Here is a 21,461-nt window from a genome sequence, read left to right as displayed (position 1 = left end):
GACAGTGTGTTTTAGGTAACGGTCTAGAATTTCCTGAAATACTGGATTGTTTGAAAGGTATAACCCCAATTGAAGAACGTCTCATAATGCCTAGATTGCCTTTTATGACAATCCGTCCGTTAGGATATCAAGGTCAGAGTTTGCTCAAAGGTGCTGTTGTTAATATACCAATTTCTGTTAACAATATTGTGACATCTCTACCAAGGTCCTTTGATGAGGCTCATGTTATACAAATTCACTTAAGAAGGCGTTTGGAATACAACTATGATTACATGATCGATACCATACGCCCCGCAAAGATTGTAGAAGCTTTGCAGTTCTTAGTGAATACCCCTCTGTATCGTGAGCACAATATACATATTAATGAAAACTGGATTTCAGAATTTAATAACCAAGAAGAAGTTCCGTTTGTTGCATCTGCAGAGGATTCCCGATTGGTTCAATCTTTTCATGCGGCACAAACTTCTCATGGTAATCCCTCAGGTAATAATATTCCCACGGGTCTTTTACCTTCAGAGCTTAATCCAGGCGGTCAAGAAACTCTTTTGGACAATATTCCTGTAGAAAACTTAGACTATAACCGTTTAGTTATAGCGCCAGGTGAAGGACAAAGACCAATTGACATAACTCAAGATAATAATTCAGAAGAGTTGTCATTTGGAACAATATACGTTGGGCAGAAGCGTACATACTCTGAAACGTATAGCAAGGTAATATGTTCTGAAAATCGCCGTTTTGACAGAAGAGCGTGTACCATTCCAAAGTTGTTCTATGATTACAAAAAATTAGAACTGCTACAAATTAAGAATAGTATATCCATTTGCCATAGAAAGTTTTCAGGTCGCAACCGAGTTACGGCCCAAAATCTATTAAACGAAAACTTTGTTCAAAACTTGATTCAACACGATGATGGTTACAAGGTTTTGAAAGGCGTTAAATCCTCACCTGCGCACTGGAAAGCTGGTTGAACTTCCAACCTTCTTTATCACTTTATCGGCTGCAGAATATCAGTGGGTTGAGCTTTTGGTTATCCTCTCTAAAACTGTTGATTCTAAAGATATTTCGGAAGAGGAAGCCAACAGTTTAACAACCCAAGATAGATATCGCTTAATTCGGTCAGACGCGGTTACTTGTGATAGATATTTTGACTAGCGCTATCGACAAATTCTTAAGCTTTTTAACGATAACGCCGGCATTTTTGGAGAGCATTTTGTTACAAATTTTTACTGGAGAGTGGAGTTTCAACAGAGAGGTTTCCCACATGTACATGGCATGTATTGGCTTAATAATGCTCCCAGGATCAACCTTCAAGATCCTCAGACATTCCCTGATGTCATTAGTTTTATTGACAATTATATTTCTACCGATAGTTCTATCAGCCACTTAGAAAATTATTTGGGTTATCAAAAGCATAACCACAGTCGGTCTTGTACTAGGGAAATAAGAGGACAACAGTTTTGTCTTTTTGGTATACCATATCCACCAATGCCTTCAACGCAAATACTGTTACCTCTTACAGAAACAAGTCAAAATTCAGAAAGACACAAGGAAAACTTTTTCAAAATTCAAATATGACTACAGAAAACATTTCTAATTTAAACGATTTTGAACACTTCCTGTCTGATAGTAGAATAAATATGTCCTTTGATGACTATTTTTAGCCCTTAGGTCAAGTTTAACAAAACCCAAAATTTTTCTAAAAACAAAATTACAGGATCGTTTTATAAACCCTTATAATCCTCTGATTTTGGAACTCCATAGAGCAAATATGGATATTCAATATATACTGGATGCATATGCTTGCTGTTCATATATAATTAATTATATTAACAAGTCTAACAGGGGAATTTCTAGGCTCTTAAATGAAGCTATATCAGAGGTAAATGCCGGAAATTATACTATGAAGCAAAAACTTAAACATATAGGTTACAAATTTATATCAGGCACAGAAATATCTGCACAAGAAGCAGTATATTGCTGCATTGGACTCCATCTTTCGGAAGCAAGTAATGCAGAAATATTTATAAATACCTCCCGGAACGTGTTCGAATGGTAAAACCTAGAGCGGAACTTCAGAACTTTCCTTCAGGTTCGACTGAAATATTTGTAGCCGGTATTTTAGACCGTTATGTTCAAAGATCCGATCAGTTAGAAACTCTTTGTTTAGCTGATTTTGCATCTAGGTATAAATATTTTAAATCTAGTAGAAGAGCACAAGATAGTGATCATGAAGAAGAAGAGAGGGAAGACGATAATTTTCCAGAAAGCGGGGTTGTCATGCCTCTTAAGGACGGTAGCGGTTTTGTGAAAAAACGTACCAAACCTTGTATTTTGGGTATAGAAGGTTTAACCCAGATTTGGCCGGAGTTGAGTATTTCCGCGAAATGTTAATGCTTTACTATCCTTGGCGGAATGAACAGCAAGATCTCATTGAAAACGATAATGAGCAGACTTGCATAACACATCGTATTATAATTGAGGAAAATCAAAGAAAATATGATGTTTTTGAGCAAAGAGAACTTGAAAATGTTCTAGAGTGTTTATAATGAAATAGACTTGAACGAAGGTGCTCAAAATGAACTACCTATCGTGAAAAATGAGTTCAGAGTGTTGGCACTTCCAGAAATAAACCCCAATATAAATTTGCTGGACTTGCATGGCGAAGATACAACAGACAATGGCACTGAATCTGATTGCAATATTAGACTTATTAAACTACCCTCTTTAATTCCAGTTGAGGAATTATTTTCTTCAGTTCAAAGTCTAAATACTAAGCAAAGAACCTATTTGACACATTTGATGCACCACCTAAAAATAAATCTCCCATTTTATGAGTTCATTGGCGGCGGTGCAGGTGTAGGAAAGAGTCGTTTGATATCTGCAATATGTCAATCTCTTAACCATCGTTACAATTCTACACCTGGATCCAATCCAAGTTCCTTAAAAGTTTTTCTTTGCGCACCTACGGGTAAAGCAGCATTCGGAATAGGTGGAATGACCCTTTATTCAATATTCTCTTTACGTGTTAATCAGTTGAATAGAGAGTTGAGGCCACTTAGCAATGACTCAGTTAATTCATTGTATTCCAGACTTATCGATTTAAAATTAATCATAATTGATGAAATATCGATGGTAGGTGCTCGTATGTTTAGCTCTGTTGATGCGAGATTAAAACAAAATTTCAAAACAGACAGCCCCTTCGGTGGTATACCGATCATAGTGTTTGGTGATTTGAAGCAACTGTCACCTGTTGGAGATAGGTGGATATTCTCTCCTAATCCCAATGAGGCATACAGCACTTTAGTTGGTTCCCCTTTGTGGGAGTTATTTAAATACTTTGAATTAACAGAGATAATGAGACAACGGGAGGATCAGACTTTTGCAATTGCATTGAACCATATGGTTTCTGGTACTATGACATATGAGGACATAGCACTCATTGAAACTCGAGTACTTAATTTCGAGAAAGTTCCCGATGATGCTATTCATTTATTTTGGTCCAATGAAGAGACAAAAAGCTTCAATGCCCTTAAGCTCAGTCGAATCCCAACAGAAGCTTTCCTTTCAACTGCAAAGGCTCAGTTAAAGGTATTGGTATAAATGAAAATGATAATATTTTGGAAAGAGTTAAACTTTTCAAATCTTCTGAAACGCAGGGACTGCCCTATGAATTGACACTAAAAACCTCCGCCAAATATATGATTACAGTGAACATAAACACGTGTGATGGCTTGGTTAATGGGGCAGCTGGACAACTTATGCAAATTAATTTCCATTGTTCTCTTCCAACAATTCTGTGGATTAAATTTTTGGAACCTTCTGTTGGTTTGATAGCACGATCAAAAAAGCATCATCCTTTAGAAAGTTCTTGGACACCAATTGAAAAAGTTCTAAAATCTTTTCAATATAAAAGAAATGAAAAAATTTCAATTGAAAGAAATCAGTTTCCAGTTGTTCCGGCTGAGGGAATTACTATTCATAAAAGTCAGGGAGACACATATAATAAAGTGGTAGTTTATACTCGACCCAGAATGCCTAGAGCTTCAATATATGTCGCTTGTAGTCGAGGTACTTCCGCAGAAGGTCTATTCATCATAGGAAATTTTATTCCTCCTAACAAATTTTCTGAATCGGATCCCGTATTTAGGGAACTGAGGGAATTGAACACAAATAAAGCTTTGACAACAAGTTGCAATTTTATGATTTCCCAAACATCAGGACATCAAATTTTATTCCATAATGTTCAGATTCTTCACGCTCACATTAATGATATAAAAAGCAACTGTTTGATGCTATCTTCAGATATTTTATGTTTTGTAGAAACTTGGAGTTATCTTTGCGAAAGTTTTTATATACCAGGATTTACTCCAATTAACGAGCTGAGGAAAGATAGCACGGAAACAACAGAAATAAACGGGGCATTATAATATATGCTAAGCATAAAATTGTTTGTCTATAGAATCAAATTCTGTAAAGAAAATTTATTCAGGCCGCAAAGTTTTAGAAGCGGTTTTGTTTAAATGTTTTAATATTAATATTCTGGTTCTATATAGAAATTCAGCTTTCTCTGTCAGACAATTAATTTAGAACTTTAGGAAGTCCTCACTTCTGAGTTAGGCAATCAAAATGTTAGAGATTTTAACATTTGCTTAATGTCTACAGGGACTGCAATAAGAAATCTGCTCCAAGAAAAAAACTTTAGTTCCCTGCTAGGTTCAGAATATTCAACTACACCTGCCGGTACACAAATTGATTCCGCATTTTCAAACATGGATGCTTCTCGTGTAAATGCAATTACTTTTGAGACAGTACACAGCTATCATGACAGTATTTATGTCTCTATTTCGAACTAAAGTTTTCAGACTTAGTGCAATAGTTCTTCATTTTTTTTTTCCAAATATAATCGAATTGGAATGGTATTGGAATTTTGACAGTAGTTTTTAAGACAATTTTAAGAAAAATATGTAAATAATCTAATTAAGAAAATTTAAATTATATATATAATTTGTTATTATATATGACATTGTTTTATAAATATATAATAGAAATTAAATAGTATAAGGAAACAAGTAAGGAAGGGCTGAGTTCGGATGTAACCGAACATTTTATACTCTCGCAAAGTCAAATAGTATACTCGTTTGAGATTTCTTTGTGGATTAACTGATATTTTCGGTAGAAGGTCAACTATAGGCACTGGGGTCCACATATTTAGTACTTAGGGGCTTAAACAGTTTTGGTTCGATTTAGACAATTTTTGGCCACAAGGTGGCATACTTTAATCGCATTATTCACGCAAAGTTTTATCCCGATACAGTCATTGTTGCCTGATTTGCATAGTGGAAAGTGAAAGAATCAGATGGAATTTAAAATGGTGTTATATGGGTTGTAGTCCGATTTCGCCCATTTTCGCATTATGACATAGAAACATGAAAAGAACGTTATGCACCGAATTTGGTTGAAATCAGTTAAGTAGATCTCAAGATATGGGGTTTCACCTAAAAGTGGGCTGTGCCACGCCCACTGTCTAATTTTGAATGCGGTTCCTATAAAGTCATCTCATACCATCCCAGAGATAAAATTTAATGTCTCTGGCGTGTTTAGTGCTTCATTTATCGCGCTTTTAGTAGTTTTTAACAGTACCGTTATATCGGGAGTGGGCGTACCAGGAAACATGTCTACGAGGTTTCATAAAGATATCTCAATTTTTACTCAAGTTACAGCTTGCACGGACGGACAGACGGACGGACGGACAGACAGTCACCCGGATTTCAACTCGTCTCTTCATCCTGATCATTTATATATACATAACCCTACATCTAACTCGATTAGTTTTAGGTGATACAAACAACCGTTAGGTGAACAAAACTATTATACTCTGTAGCAACAGGTTGCGAGAGTATAAAAAGAAATATAATTTGGATATATGTATAAGAATCTCTACAAAAATGTATGTTTAATATTGTAAATATTATATACAAATTAATATAATAATATTATATCATTTTTAAAGTTGTTAATATTTATTATTTTTAAGCTAAACATGTATAATAATATCGATATAATAAATAAAAAATGTTATTCATTGTCCAAAAACGATTTCTTTTCATACTTCTCAATACAGTTGTAATGCATTCTATATAAAATCAATTATAAGCGTATACAGAAAGCACAAGAACGATTTCTCATAATTTGAGTAAATTTAGTTTACAAATTGCTCTAATTATTTTCACTCTGAAAAGTAAATAACTAAGGCAACATTTAATACTTCTAATTATTAAAATATATAAAGAAGTCTCAAACGAATATACCATTTAACTTTGCGAGAGTATAAAATGTTCGGTTGCATTAGAACTTAGACCTTCCTTACTTGTTTAATATAAAGTTTTGCCCACACCTGAAGGTATTTCCGAAGCTTTGATCCCTGAAAGTTGCATGGATATAAAATACTCAGTTACACCCGAACTTAGTACTTCCTTACTGATTTAATATAAAGTTTTGTAAGACCTGAAAGTATTTCCTTGCCGTTGACCTTTTCAAATTGTACATTTTTTTAGAATCTGTAAAACAAACCTTGGTATCAATGAAGGAAGTGGTCTTTTTTGCGAATTTTTTTCTTAAACATGAATTGAGTAATTTTATTCGGAGCCCAGGAGATTAATAAGACAATAACTTTAAGAATATTGATTCTATCGACCTAAAATTTTAAGGACATATTCTTGAAATGTTAAACAATAAGATAAGATAAAAACAAAAATTTCTTTAACAAGGTCCTCTGCATACTCTTTTGTATCGAATTCCACTCGTAAACGTCGTTGTTGGGTTTACATGCACACTTTTTTTTTATTGGATCAATAGAAAAAGATAGTGAGAGAGAAATAACATATACATAAGTGCAACGAATCGATTGCAAATACGCCTCATAACATTTATTTTAACTAAATTATAATAGTAATAAGTTCTTAAAAAAAAATTGTATTCTCCTATTTTTTACAGAAAAATGTTCATGTAAGTAAGTGTGTTATCTGGATTAATGCATACCACACATTACTTCTTTGGAAAGTATTATTTATATACGAACAAAAACATCGTGACTATTGCATGATTTATGTGTATTTGGCATCTGCACAGTGCATCTGTAGTAATATAATATATATATATTGTATGTTCCTGATAGCTGCGAAAAAAGCTGTTGTCTCCTTATATAAGCAAACCAACAATAAATGTCACAAATTCAAAATATATATAAATACTCCTCTTCACTTGCATCTTCCTTCAATAAGAATATCGAAAAATGCTTTCGTAAAGTCAGCCAAGAATCATTGCAAGAGTGTGCGGTGTGTGGAGACATAGCGGTTTGTCAGCACTATGGTGTAAGAACCTGTGAGGGATGTAAGGGATTTTTTAAGCGAACCGTACAAAAAAAATCAAAATATGTTTGTCTATCAAATCAGTCATGTCCTGTCGATAGACGTCGGCGTAATAGATGTCAGTTTTGTCGCTTCCAAAAATGTTTGGTAGTTGGCATGGTAAAGGAGGTAGTTCGAACCGATTCACTTAGAGGACGTCGCGGAAGACTACCATCGAAACAGAAAGACAATGACTATTTTGGCATACATCACAATGTATCATTAATATCAACACTTGTTAATAGTCATAAGGATACAACACCCGATATATCTCGATTGGACTATGCTACATATTCAGAACCGCCATATGTAAGCTCGCCGCTCATCGTAAGCGAGTCAGAAAATGTTCGAAAATTTTACTTAATATTGAACAGCTCAGTAAAAAGGATTGAGCAGTTCATTTATAGAATACCCGGCTTCAGTGAATTGTGTGAAGCCGATCAGGAACTGCTTTTTCAATCAGCTTCATTAGAAATGTTTGTTTTGAGATTATCATATCGAACCAATTCTAACGACTCAAATATAATTTTTTGTAATGGTATGGTAATGCATAAAACTCAATGTGAAAGAGTTTTTGGAGATTGGCTCTTTAACATTTTGGAATTTAGTAAACAGTTAAAAAACTTAGAAATGGATATTACTTCTTTCGTCTGTTTATGTGCACTCGCTGTTATGACAGGTAAGCAAGTTAAAATTAGACAAAATTTTACATCAAATTAAGTTAGCCAAATACTTTTGGAGTCACTTAATTCACATTATAAAAAGTAAGACTGGGTCATTTAAGTAAAGGTATATATATATACATTTTCTAACTATTTACATACATGACAAAACAGGATAACTATGTTAAAAATGAAATAAATAGATTAATAATATAAAGAATGTAACATAATTTGAAAGGTAAGTTCTTATTTATAAGAAAGATACAAAGAAGTGTAAATAAAGACAGACGTGTGGCCTAATCACAATATTTATTATATCGGTGTTAGCCGAAGATCCTAATAGCTGTTAATTATATGTTTTCAGTATTAGGAGTGATTTTTCGACAGTTTGAAAATGGGTGAAATCAGGTGACAATCCCGCGCACTCCTAATATAACGGTACTGATAAAAACTACTAAAAGCGCGATAAATCAAGCACTAAACACGCCAGAGACATTAAATATTATTTCTGGGATGCCTTAAGATGACTTAATAAGAACCGCGTTCAAAATTATACAGTGGGTGTGGGACTGTCCACTTTTGGGTGAAACCCCATATCTGGGAATCTGCTTAACCGATTTCACCCAAATTCGGTACATAACATTCTTTTTATACTTTTATGTTACAGTGTGAAAATGGGCGTAATCGGATTACAACTAGCCTATTTTTCATATAACACCATTTTAAATTCCATCTGATTTTTTCACTTTCCACTATGCAAAGCAAGCAACAATGATTGTATCGGGGTAAAACTTTGCGTGAATAATGCGTTTAAAATATGTCATCTTGTGACCACAAATTGGCTAAATCGAGTTGAAACTGTTTAAGCCCCTTGGTACTGAATATGTGGGCCCAGTGCCTATAGTTGACTTTTTACCGGAAATATCGGTCAATGTGTAAAAAATATAATTGAAAATCATAAAATAAAATCAATAAATGAAACTTTCGTCAAAAGCATGTTTTTGTGTCAAAAATGGGTTGAATCGGATATATATTTCCGTTAATATAAAATTTTGCTAACGCCTTAAGTATTTTCCCGGGCTGTGACCCTTGCAAGTTGCGAGAGTATAAAATGTTCGGTTACACCCGAATTTATAACTTCGTTACTTGTTTTACTTAAACTTGTGCTTTATCTTAATTTATGGCACTAACGGCATTTGTGGGCGTGGCAATAGTACGATCCTGATTATTTATGTATATATATATATACATATTTATATGACATTGTATGTATATAACTCGACATCTACTAATCTGAATAATAATTTTAAGTATTACAATCAACCCGTAGATTGTACTTATCTTAGAAACTCGAAATATTACAACCATCATTTCCAACGTGACACAAATTTAAGTTCAAAACTGTAACTTGGTACAGGGACATCTGCAGCTTAAAATTCTTTAAAAAGTGATCATGGCTCCGCCCCCTAATAAGGTTAATGTGCTGTTTTAACAACTGTGACAACTTAAGCTATATCAACCAAGGTTAGTTAGTTCTAAGTTCGGGTGTAAACACACATTTTATACCCCCACAACTTGCAAGTATCAAAGCCAGCGATATATCTTCAGGTGTTTCTAAAAGTTTGTATTAAACAAGTAAGGAAGAGTTAAGTTCGGATGTAACCGAACATTTTATACTCTCGCAAAGTCAAATGGTATACTCTTTTTAAATTTCTTTGTGGATATTGTCGCCTTGTTCTATGTTGACCGATATTTTCGGTAAAAAGTCAACTATAGGCACTGGGGTCCACATATTCAGTACCTAGGGGCTTGAACAGTTTTAATTCAATTTAGATAATTTTTCTTCACAAGGTTGCATACTTTAAACGTATTATATGCAAAAAAGGCGTGGTTGTAATCCGATTACGCCCATTTTCGTACTATAACATATAAAGATGAGAAGAATATTATATTACAATATACTGCTTGATTTATGGCGCTTTTAGTAGTTTTTAACAGCACCGTTATATGGGGAGTGGGCGGGGTTGTCACCCGACTTCACCCATTTTCACACTATCAGATGCTAAAAATATTTGTTCCCAGTGAATTTTGTTATTATAGCTTCAGTGGTATAGGTTATATGCACATTAAACTCATTAGGGGGCGGGACCACGCCCACTTAGAAAAAATTTTAACTGCAGATGCTCCACCAAATAAGAGTGTTGTATCTTGTTGTGGAGCTTAGTTATGGCAGTTTATTTGTTTTTGATTAATGGCGTTTTGTGGGCGTGGCAGTGTTCGATTACGCCCATCTGCAACACCAACCGTCTTACGGTACAAAAAAACATGTATACCAAGCTTCATAAAGATATCTCAATTTATGCTGAAGTTACAGCTTGCACGGACGGACGGACGGACAGACAGTCACCCGGATTTCACCTCGTCTCTTCATCCTGATCATTTATATATATAACCCTATATCTAACCCGATTAGTTTTGGATGATACAAACAGCCGTTAGGTAAACAAAACTATGATACTCTGTAGCAACAAGTTGAGAGAGTATAAAAATGTTGTGAAAGAATCCAACATTCATTGTTGGATGAAATCGTGAAAGGATTCATTTAAATTTGGTATCCTATTATCACAGCCAAATTATGTAGCAACGAAATATAAGACGCTTAGTATAAAATCAAGTTTATATTGCGTGATTATAAAAATTGACTAATTTACTAATATGGTACATATATATATGTTAAATCTTGAAAAAAAAACAAAAAACGCCATGTTGATTCCTTTTTACAAACGTAAAGTAAAACAAGTAAGGAAGGCCTAAGTTCGCATGTAACCGATCATGTTATACTCTCGCAAAGTCAAATGGATTACTTTGTGTATCTTGCCGCCTTGTTCTTGTTGACCGATATTTTCGGTAAAAAGTCAACTATAGGCACTGGGGTCCACATATTCAGTACCTAGGCTTAAACAATTTTAGTTCAATTTAAATAATTTTTGGTCACAAGGTGGCATACTTTAAACGTATTATTCACGCAAAGTTTTACGCCGATATAATCATTGGGGCTTGATTTGTATATTGGAAAGTGAAAAAATCAGATGGAATTTAAAATGACGTTATATGGGAAATAGGCATGGTTGTTATCCGATTTCGCTCATTTTCATACTATAACATAGAAATATGAGAAGAATATTATGTACCGAATTTGGTTGAAAGAGATCCAAAGATATAGATGCTATAAAATCATCTTATACCATCCCAGAGATAAAATTTATTGTCTCTGGCTTGTTTAGTGCTTGATTTATCGCCGCTTTTAGTAGTTTTTAACAGTACCGTTATATGGAGAGTGGGCGGGGTTGTCACCCGATTTCACACCGTCGATAGAAATGCTAAAAACATTTCTTCCCAGTGAATTTTTGTATTATAGCTTCAGTGGTATAGGAGATATGCACATTAAACTTATTAGGGGGCGGGACCACGCCCACTTAAAAACAAAATTAAACTGCAGATGCCCCTCCCTTATGTGATGCTGTATACCGAATAAGAGTCTTCTATCTTGTTGTAGAGCTTAGTAATAGCAATTTATTTGGTTTGGATTAATGGCGTTTTGTGGGCGTGGAGGTGGTCCGAATACGCCCATCTGCAATACCAACCGGTTTAAAGAAACATATATACGGTATAAAGAAACATGTATACCAAGTTTCATGAAGATATCTCAATTTTTACTCAAGTTACAGCTTGCATGGACAGACGGACAGACGGACGGGCGGGCGACGGACAGACAGTCACCCGGATTTCAAATCGCCTCTTCATCCCGATCATTTATATATATATAACCCTGTATCTAACTCGATTAGTTTTAGGTGATACAAACAACCGTTAGGTGAACAAAACTAATATACTCTGTAGCAACAAGTTGCGAGATTATAAAAACATATTCGTATACCGAAATGCACAGCCAAAATGATGTTCATGTTTACCGCTAGCGAGTTAATATCGCTTATACGATATGTGTCATTAACAAGAAAAAACGTTAACTTCGGTAGCACCGAAGCTATAATACTCTTCAGAAATATAAAGGCTCTTTACAAGAACTGGATTCCGATCGTTCAATTTGTATGGCAGCTATATGATATAGTGATCGAACATGAATAATTTCTGCGGAAAATATCTTGTTGCCTTAAACAATAACTCGTGATTCGTGAAGATGCCTTGTCCAATAAAAAAGTTTCGCATACAACTACTTGATTAAGATTGTTCAGTTTTTATGACAGCTATATGCTATAGTGGTCCGATATCGGCTGCTCCGACAAATGAGCAGCTTCTTAGTGAGAATAGGACAGGTGCGAAATTTCAGATCGATAGCTTAAAAACTGAGGACTAGTTTGTATATATACAGACAGACGGACATGGCTACATCAACTCAGCTCATCATGCTGAACATTTATGTATATATTTTATAGGGTCTCAGACGTTTCGTTTTAGGTGTTACAAACTTCATGGCGAATTTAATATACTCTACTCAGGGTATAAAAATATACTTTTGAGCTGTACCAAATGTGTTCTTAAGACTAACTTGTTAAATAGATTTTACTGTTATTTATACTAACTAGTGTGTTTACTTATTACTGGTTGATAGGTTATTTACATAAAACATATTGTTCTTAAATACATTTCGTTTGTGTTAAGATAAGGTTATTTTGCTATATTTTGTTTATTAAAACATGTTTATTTTGATATTTGTTTGTTTGGGATATTTTGGTGATTTTGAGTGCGTTGGAGCTACCTAATAATTGCAAGAGTACAGCTACTGTGTTGCAAATTTGCTGATACTCTGCTGATGTGCAGACAAAAATTTAGTGTTGCCGATTATTTGCATAAATTGCATGCAAAACGTGACAGTAGAACGTGATGATGTTGCAAGTGTTCCCAAAAATTCACGCAGAACGTGATACTTTGACAAATTTGCAACACTGCTCTCGTGATTGCCATCTCGAACGCACCCATAATGTACTAAGTAATACTTGTACGTTCCTTAACTTGCGGCGACAGCTTGGCCCTGATTTTCGAAAGCAAAGTAAATACTGTTATAAATGTGAGCAATTTTATTATCATTTGTAAAGTGTAGTTCAAAATGGGTCGCCAAACAAGTGGTGAAGTGCGTAAGCTCCTAAGGCATTACAAAGACAGCAAAAGTCAGCGCAAAATCGTGGAAATGGTGATACTGAGTCAAGGAACTATTCAGTATATCATTAAATATGTTCAACAACTTTTGGTACTATCAAGATCATGATCCTAAACACAAATCCGGAGTTGTACAAAGTTTGGAACTGCCTGCACAAAGTACAAACACCAGCACAGTAACCAGATTTAAATGCAATCGAGAATCTATGGTCAGTTTCGGAACGAGAGATTTGAAACAACGCTGACTTGAAAAACGTCCTGCAAGCAGTTAAATTCCATTTATATTCAGCTTTAAGCCGTATTTATTTTTTCAGAATTTTGAAATATCACATACATATGTATATTGATCAACATAAACGGATTAAAGCCTACAAGGAAGTCGGAAATCATAATATTAGGAGTATTTGAGCAAGGGGTGGGTCTGGACTGATTGCGCTAACATATGGCATTACTCAAGTGTATTCAGGAACATGTTTCCATAAAATTTCTTAGTAGCATATAGTAGCTGCAGTAATTTGGTTGGTCTCACCAAGAAACAGCACTACTAGCTCAAGTTGGTACATCTGTTGTGAGAACACCTGTTAAGTTACAAGTCATTCTGTCAATTTATTCTTCGTTTACAAACCATTTGAAGTTGAGGTGTCAGACTATTTTTTTAATATGGAAAAAATTAATATCGCGCAGTGATTAGATTCTTTGTTTTGAAAGGTTTAAAAGTAAAGGAAATTTATGAACTATTGTAAGAAGTGTACCGCACCGTTGAATTTTTGGCTGGTGAGTTAAAACGTGGTCGTAAAGGCTTGAAGATCCACGCGGAGGCCGACCAAAAATCGCAACCATACTTCATATTTTACATGGAGAATAACATATGAAAAAGCTGTTTGGAAAGTTAGTGCCGCACATGTTAACAATTCAACAAAACTGGATCGAAAACTAATTTCTCAGCATAATTTTACCGTTTTAATAAATAAATCCGGTTTCTTGCGTCGTTTTATAACTATGGATGATACTTGGATCTACCACCACGTTACTAAATTGAAACAAGAACGTTTACAATGAACTGAAGCTAGTGCAAAGAAGAAAGTTATGGCATCAGTTTTTTGAGATGCAAAAGGAATTTTTTTGATTGATTATCTGCAGAAAGGATAAACAATCAACTCTAAATATTATTGTAGCCTTTTGGATCAGCTGGATAAAAAGATTCGTGAGAATAACCCTGGTTCGCAGCACAAACAAATAATTTTTCATCAAGACAATGCACCTGTTTACAAAGGTGTTTTAGCAATAGCAAAATTCAACGAATTAAAGCACGAATTGCTTGAGCATCCACTGTATTTACCAGATTTAGCTCCATTTTTAGAAACCTGAAAAAATTCCTTGGTGGAAGGCATTTTTCGTCGAATGAAGAAACCGGCAGTAGACGCGTATTTTGCAGAGCTTCCGGTATGTCATTATAGGGATGGCATAGAATTATTTGAGAATCATTGGAATAAGTGTATTGAAGTTAAGAGAGATTACATTGAATAAAAAAATATATTTGTACCAAAAAAAGTAGTTTTGCATTTTGAGCGCAGAAACTTTTTAATCAATAGTATATGGAAGCTGTAGTAATTCATATATGAATTTCCAATATTATACTTTCACTCAATTTTGATAAGATAATTTACATTTTGACCGATATAGAGCGTTTGAAACCAACCGGAAGTTTGAAATTCTTATCAAATTTCTTATAAAAGGTATATGACGGCTAAGGAAATTTTTACCCGATTTTTTATAGTTTTGATATTACGACATTCCATTACTTAAAATAGGGGCTCTCTGAATTTCATTAAGAAGCCTCACTGATTGTCTAATATATAATGTATAAAGTCAAGCGACTATTTGAAAGTTCTTTTAGGCAAGGGCATTGCATTAGAGAGAGACTCTATTAAGACAGCTATTACACTCTGCAGCAACTTGTTCTAAGTATACAAAAATTTGTTATGAAATCAAGTAGCTAAACAAGTAAATTTGTAGATTGGGGTGGGTGTTAATAACCGCCAGCGCATATTAACACACCATTTTTTGTAAGACATTAAATATAAGAAGTTACAAAATATTTTCTCATCTCATTGTTACTTGCGGGAATTCAATCTCAAAGTCACATTGCATTGGCAATTGCTTCATCAGGTATTGCAGCAACCTTATTTTAGGGTGGACTAACTGCTCATTAATCATGTAAATTATCTTTAAGTTTCATACAAATCCCGAAGCAATGTGTATCATAAAGATGTAAATATTATATATTATTCGGCGGCTGAAGTGTTAAAAATATGCAGACTTTTATCAAGGATGAATTTACAATCTCCCAGCTTCAATCTCTCGGCAGGTCCCTAAAAGATATTAATCATAATACTAGGCTTTTCTGTGGTGCTCTACTGCTAAAATCTGCTTATTTCAAAGAAACATTACCCATTATTTCACGAGTAACATATTCGGACAATGGTTTTTACGGGACGGGTCCAAAACTCAGCGGACAACCTAGCTGGGCGAGTAGTACGAAGTTTTGTAAACAAGATCGACGCCCGCTTCCAGCTACACCTCTGGTGAACAGACGCTGCAATTACACTTCAGAGATCTCTTATATCGAAGTGGTTCCACTGAAGCTTCCTCTCTTTTAGAAGTGACCCCAGGCTCCTCACGTGTTGGCTACCGCATCTTACATAAAGCTAGCTCACGTTTCCAGGGCTCTCCAAGAATGCAAGAGTAGGATTTGAATGTAGCCCTACAAATGTAACTACATACCCTGAGGCCTGCCAAAATGGTAAAATTCAATTTAATGAAGATATATTCGAGTCCCAGAGAATTTTTGCAACCTTGTGAATACAAAAGATGAGCATATAAAAAAAAACGTTCAAGATTTGGTACATTATTTAGTAAGCATGTTGGCTAAGCTAGCGAGCAAAAAATGTAGATGTTGACGCAAACAATTTTCAAATACAATAATTATAACTTAATCAAGATGTCAACTATCTTTTCTAGTTTTAAAACTCGCCTACTATTTTGGCACGAAATTGAAATGTGTAAGACCGCGAGACTGGTCGTAGTAAAAATGATGACGTCACTATTTTGAGTGGAAAATTTCAATGTACAGTTCTACTTCTACCATGGACTACAAGAATTTATAAGTCTCAATGTCAAACAATGACAACATGTGGCTTAGATTTAGAAAATCCGTAATGCGTTATCCGAGGTTGAAAATCATCGATTTCGTTTGTGTATACACAAAGGTTAATATACTCAAAGGTTAATACAACAAATATCGTACATCCAATAGCAAAACTAAGTTTTTGAAAATAATAAAAAAAAATATGCACTGAGCAGAAAAAGTACATATTAGAAAAGAAAAAGTGTATACGTTATAAATATATGGTATGGCTCGTGTTTTTTAATTTTAATGTTTTTAAACCTTTCTTAATACTTCAGCCTTCATCTGTATCTAAATCATGCACGCAAATCCAACACGAAAGCTAAATAATAGCATATTAAAGGATATTATATAATACTGGACAGAAAAAGTATATATTAGAAAAGAAAAAGTGTATACGTTATAAATATATGGTATGGCTCGTGTTATTAAAGGATAATATAGCTGTAGTTATATTATATAATAGTTCATAACGTAACTGTAACATACGAAATCGTTAATGTTCAAATTAATGATGTTGATAACTCATAACTGCGCAAAACTTCAGAATTCAAAATTTCAAAAATTCTGTGAATTATAAATATCTTGAGAAAAATTATTCTACATTAATATCATTGTGCATGTTATTAAAAAAGCCATTTCCTTCAGCTAGATCGACAGCAATATCCTCATGATTTCAAATCATAGTCAGTACGCTGAGCCTGTCATGACACATTACACTTCGCGAGTTTTTATTCTTTTCGTAGTTGAAAATGGTTTATCGACGCTAGCAGTTGTTGCTGAAAGTGTGGCCACAACGGTAAGAAGTTATTTCATAGCGCGTTAATACGTTTCGTCACATTATTTCAATAGTTTCAAAAGTTGGTAGTATATGTTCATTTTCGAGAAATCGTTCTGTCAAATTTTACACTAAAGCGTCGATAGGAAGCAATTCTTGGAGTTAGAAGATCATTGTCGAAAAATTGTTCGGCATACTTTAATGAAGTAACACTGGCAAGGGAAGACTCAAACTGAGCGGTCTTTCACAAACGACAAAACTCACTATGAAATCAAGAAGAGTCGATGCTGTTGATAATTTACAACCTGAATAGTGCCTGCTCTCTTAGAGTATAATTTTGAGAGTCTGTCTACAAGCTCAAACCCCGAAAAACACTCACCTTGCTCAATGCTTTCAACATCACTGGGGGATTCCATAGGATCTTCCTTGACTTCACCCATCTCGTTTTCCGATATTAGATGGTCTGCAGTGTCGTTGTCAGATCTCACCTTCGTGAATCCGTAATTAATCTCCTCGCGAGCGGTTCGATGGATTACTTTGTTAGTAGTAGCAGAATCTGAGGTGGAAATCAAACGGTCGGGGTCCTCGAAAGACTTAACGAATTTTCACCCCTCCGCAGGACAATTTGGATTACAAGTTCTATTGAGCTGCATTATCTGGTTCGGCTGCGATGGTGTGGCCGGGATCCAGACCCTTGCCCTTGGCCAAGATGGGATGTCTTTCTTGTCTACCGCTACCAGCCTAGATCTCTCGTCGTAGGAGAAATTAGGTCGGTATGCGCATAGCCCCCGCTACGCAATAAATTTTTAACAAAAATTTCATCTAAACGGTACAAATTGTTACTATATATTCCGCTAGTAACTTTATATAGTTTTAACTGTTATAGTGTTAGGGGAAAAAAATACTATTATATTCTAATAAAATAGTTTATCATTATTAGTGCGATAGAAAAAACTTTCTTTAACATTCGCTACTTTTACTATCGGACGAAATAATGCTAATTCAAATGTTATAGTCTAATTTTTTTATATGTTTTGTGCTAATCGGTGGAAATCTTTATGTTAGAAATATAGGGGCTTGACCAAAGTTCTATACCGATTTCATTTATATTCAACGCTAAATCACGCTACGCTTATAAAACACGTTCACATACTTTCATTAATATATCACAGATTGTGATTAAATAATAAACCATATAAACTTAACCAAAAAATCGAAAATTACTAATTTGGGTATGCTTGGAATTGGAGAAGGTCTTGACTGAATGCAGTTAGCGTTAGCCTTAGACCATATGCTTGAGAACATTTTTTCAAATATAGATTGGTTGAAAAGTACGAAATATATATTTTTATTCAATATAATCTTCCTTAACTTCAATACACTTATTCCAATTATCCTCCAATAATTTTATGCCATCCCTATAATGACTTACCGGAAGCACTGCAAAATACGCGTCTACGGCCGGCTTCTTCATTGAAAAATTCATTTTGCATCCCAAAAAACTGATACCATAACTTTCTTTGCTAAACATTGTGACTTTACCTGCTTTGAAGCTGAACAACCACCAGTTTCAGTCCACTGTAAACGTTCTTGTTTCAATTTAGTAACGTGGTGGTAGAACCAAGTATCATCCATAGTTATAAAACGACGCAAGAAATCGGAAAGAATCAGATAAAATTTGAAATTGTTTTATGTATGTGAAAAGTAGCTGTGGTTTTAACCCGTCTTACTTATGTAACAAGTTCGGTTGAAATTAGATGATTTTCATTGTAAACTTTACTTTTACCATTCAAAGATCAATTTTTAAATGGAAAAAACTTCTCTGTGTATATTTTAATGTTATCCCAAATTGTTAAGTAATGATGGTATTATTAATGAAAAACATTTTTTTTACGTGTTACAATATTTATATGGAAAACTACGAATTCATTAATTTAAACACATACATAAATATTAGATTTTTTTGGCGCACTCGAATATACCAGAAAAGTTGAGTAGTTGTGAATGAGCCTATTTTTTTTTTCTATTTGGTTGGCATGACATCTGTCAAAGATATTCAATAGTCTTACAGTCATTGTACAAACAACATCATATTTTTTCATTGTTTTGAAAATGTTCAAATTTTCTACCGGAAAGTGATGGTTGGCGGAAAGCATTAATTTTTGGTTTCCATTTGATCATGCTCTATCAGAAGCAACATGCAAAATAGTGTTTCAACGGTTCAGAGATTATTATTTTGATGTGAGAAATTAAGACCGTGAAAAATCACCAAAAAAGTTTGAAGACGCCGGTACAACCGACCGGATGTTTAAAAAATCGTTTTGTGAAAGGCTTGACCCGATTATAAAAAGTCTTGGTGCAAGGAAAGTCTACTATCCGAAAAATATGATCTTTAAATTTCAAAAAATTGTTTACGGATTGACCGATATTTTCGATAAAATTCAGCCAGAGGCACTCTTTACAGGCGAACAGGCGGACAGATAGATATGCGGAACTTATTTCGTGCCACCATCCTGATAATATTTGATATAGGTAAAAAAAATTTACAGTAGTCTAAACATTATACAACTGAATCAGTTTTAATTATAACGAACGGTATGTATTGGAGACAATTTTTTTTTTCTTATTTGCTGTATGTTTGTGGTCATCAGAATGTTGGTAGTGGTCGCGTGCCAATACGAGGAGCGGAGGAATTATGGTTCATTTGTGTTATATAAATTGATATGGGCAGTTATTATGTGATATAGTTTCATCATTTGTATTAGTTTTGCTGTTATTTTTAACGGTTTGTTATTTACGGGTTTATCGGTTTATTGAATCGATTTATTTGAATTAATTTTCATTTGTATTTCGGCAGTAACGGCAGTTGGTAAGAAGCATAGTTAGAGTGCTATGTTGTAAGCAAATGTAACAAGTAAAGAAGGGCTATGTTCGGATGTAACCGAACATTTTATACTCTCACAAATTGAAATGGTATACTCGTTTTAGATTTCTTTGTGTATCTTGCCGCCTTGTTCTATGTTGACCGATATTTTCGGTAAAAAGTCAGCTATAGGCAATGGGGTCCACATATTCAGTACCTAGAGGCTTGAACAGTTTCGGTTCAATTTAGATAATTTTTGTTCACAAGGTGGCATACTTTAAACGTATTATTCACGCAAAGTTTTACGCCGATATAATTAGTGTTGCTTGATTTGCATACTGGAAATTGAAAAAATCAGATAGAATTTAAAATGCTGTCATATGGGAAATAAGCGTGGTTGTAATCCGATTTCGCCCATTTTCGTGCTATAATATATAAAGATGAGAAGAATATTATATACTGAGTTTGGCTAAAATCAGTTAAAAGGATCCCAAGATATGGGTTTTCACCTAAAAGTGGGCGGTGCCATGCCCACTGACTAATTTTGAACGTGGTTCCCATAAAGTCATCTCATACCATCCCAGAGATAAAAATTTAATGTCTCTGGCTTGTTATATGGGGAGTGGGCGGTGTTTTCGCCCAATTTCACCTATTTTCACACCGTCGATAAAGATGCTAAAAACAGCGAATTATTTTGACTTCAGTGGTATAGGAGATATGCACATTTAACCTATAAGGGGGCGGGACCACAGCCACCTTTAAAAAATTTTAACTGCAGATGCCCCTCCCGTATGTGATCCTGTATACCAAATAAGAGTCTTGTATATTGTTGTGGAGCTTAGTTATGGCAATTTATTTGTTTTTGATTAATGGCGTTTTGTGGGCGTGGTAGTGGTCCGATTACGCCCATCTGCATCTTACGGTATCAAGAAACATGTGTACCAAGTTTCATACACAGCTTGCACAGACGGACAGACGGACGGACGGACAGACAGTCACCCGGATTTCAACTCGTCTCTTCGTCTTGATCATTTATATATATATAACCCTATATCTAACTCGATTAGTCTTAGGTGATACAAACAACCGTTAGGTGAACAAAACTATTTTACTCTGTAGCAACAGGTTGCGAGAGTATAACAACTAATAGTGCAATTTCAACACAATTCTGTTTCAGATATCAAAACGATGCAAGCATTTTGATCGGGTAAATTGTAGAAATTTTGCACATGGTTTTTGTTGTTGTTGTAACATCAATTTTTATGACATTTCATCTATTGGAAGTGAAGTTATTGCGTTTTATGTGTCAGCATGTTTTTGTCATCGGTGCGAAAATGAACTTCGAACAAAGATCCAACATTAAATTTTGTTTTAAAATTGATAAAACTGT

At 34.6% G+C, this 21,461-nt stretch overlaps 1 protein-coding gene across 5 annotated transcripts in view; it reads left to right on the top strand.

Moving 5' to 3' along the window:
- The window catches only part of Hr38 (Hormone receptor-like in 38), a 201,950-nt gene that overhangs the window by 57,002 nt on the left and 123,487 nt on the right, over positions 1 to 21,461 (top strand). For all 5 annotated transcript variants that reach the window (XR_011395224.1, XR_011395225.1, XM_070106586.1 and 2 more), the window contains exon 2: positions 6,994 to 8,085. Coding sequence is in view for 3 of the 5 variants with exons in the window: in XM_070106586.1 (XP_069962687.1) it covers positions 7,221 to 8,085 (865 nt within the window). In the remaining 2 variants the exon portion in view is untranslated. The remainder of the gene's footprint in view (positions 1 to 6,993; positions 8,086 to 21,461) is intronic.

This window comes from Bactrocera oleae, chromosome 3, assembly GCF_042242935.1.
Source record: "Bactrocera oleae isolate idBacOlea1 chromosome 3, idBacOlea1, whole genome shotgun sequence".
Lineage (NCBI taxonomy): Eukaryota > Metazoa > Arthropoda > Insecta > Diptera > Tephritidae > Bactrocera > Bactrocera oleae.
Note: the sequence above shows the minus strand (reverse complement) of the source record. Positions and strands in the feature narration are given on the sequence as shown.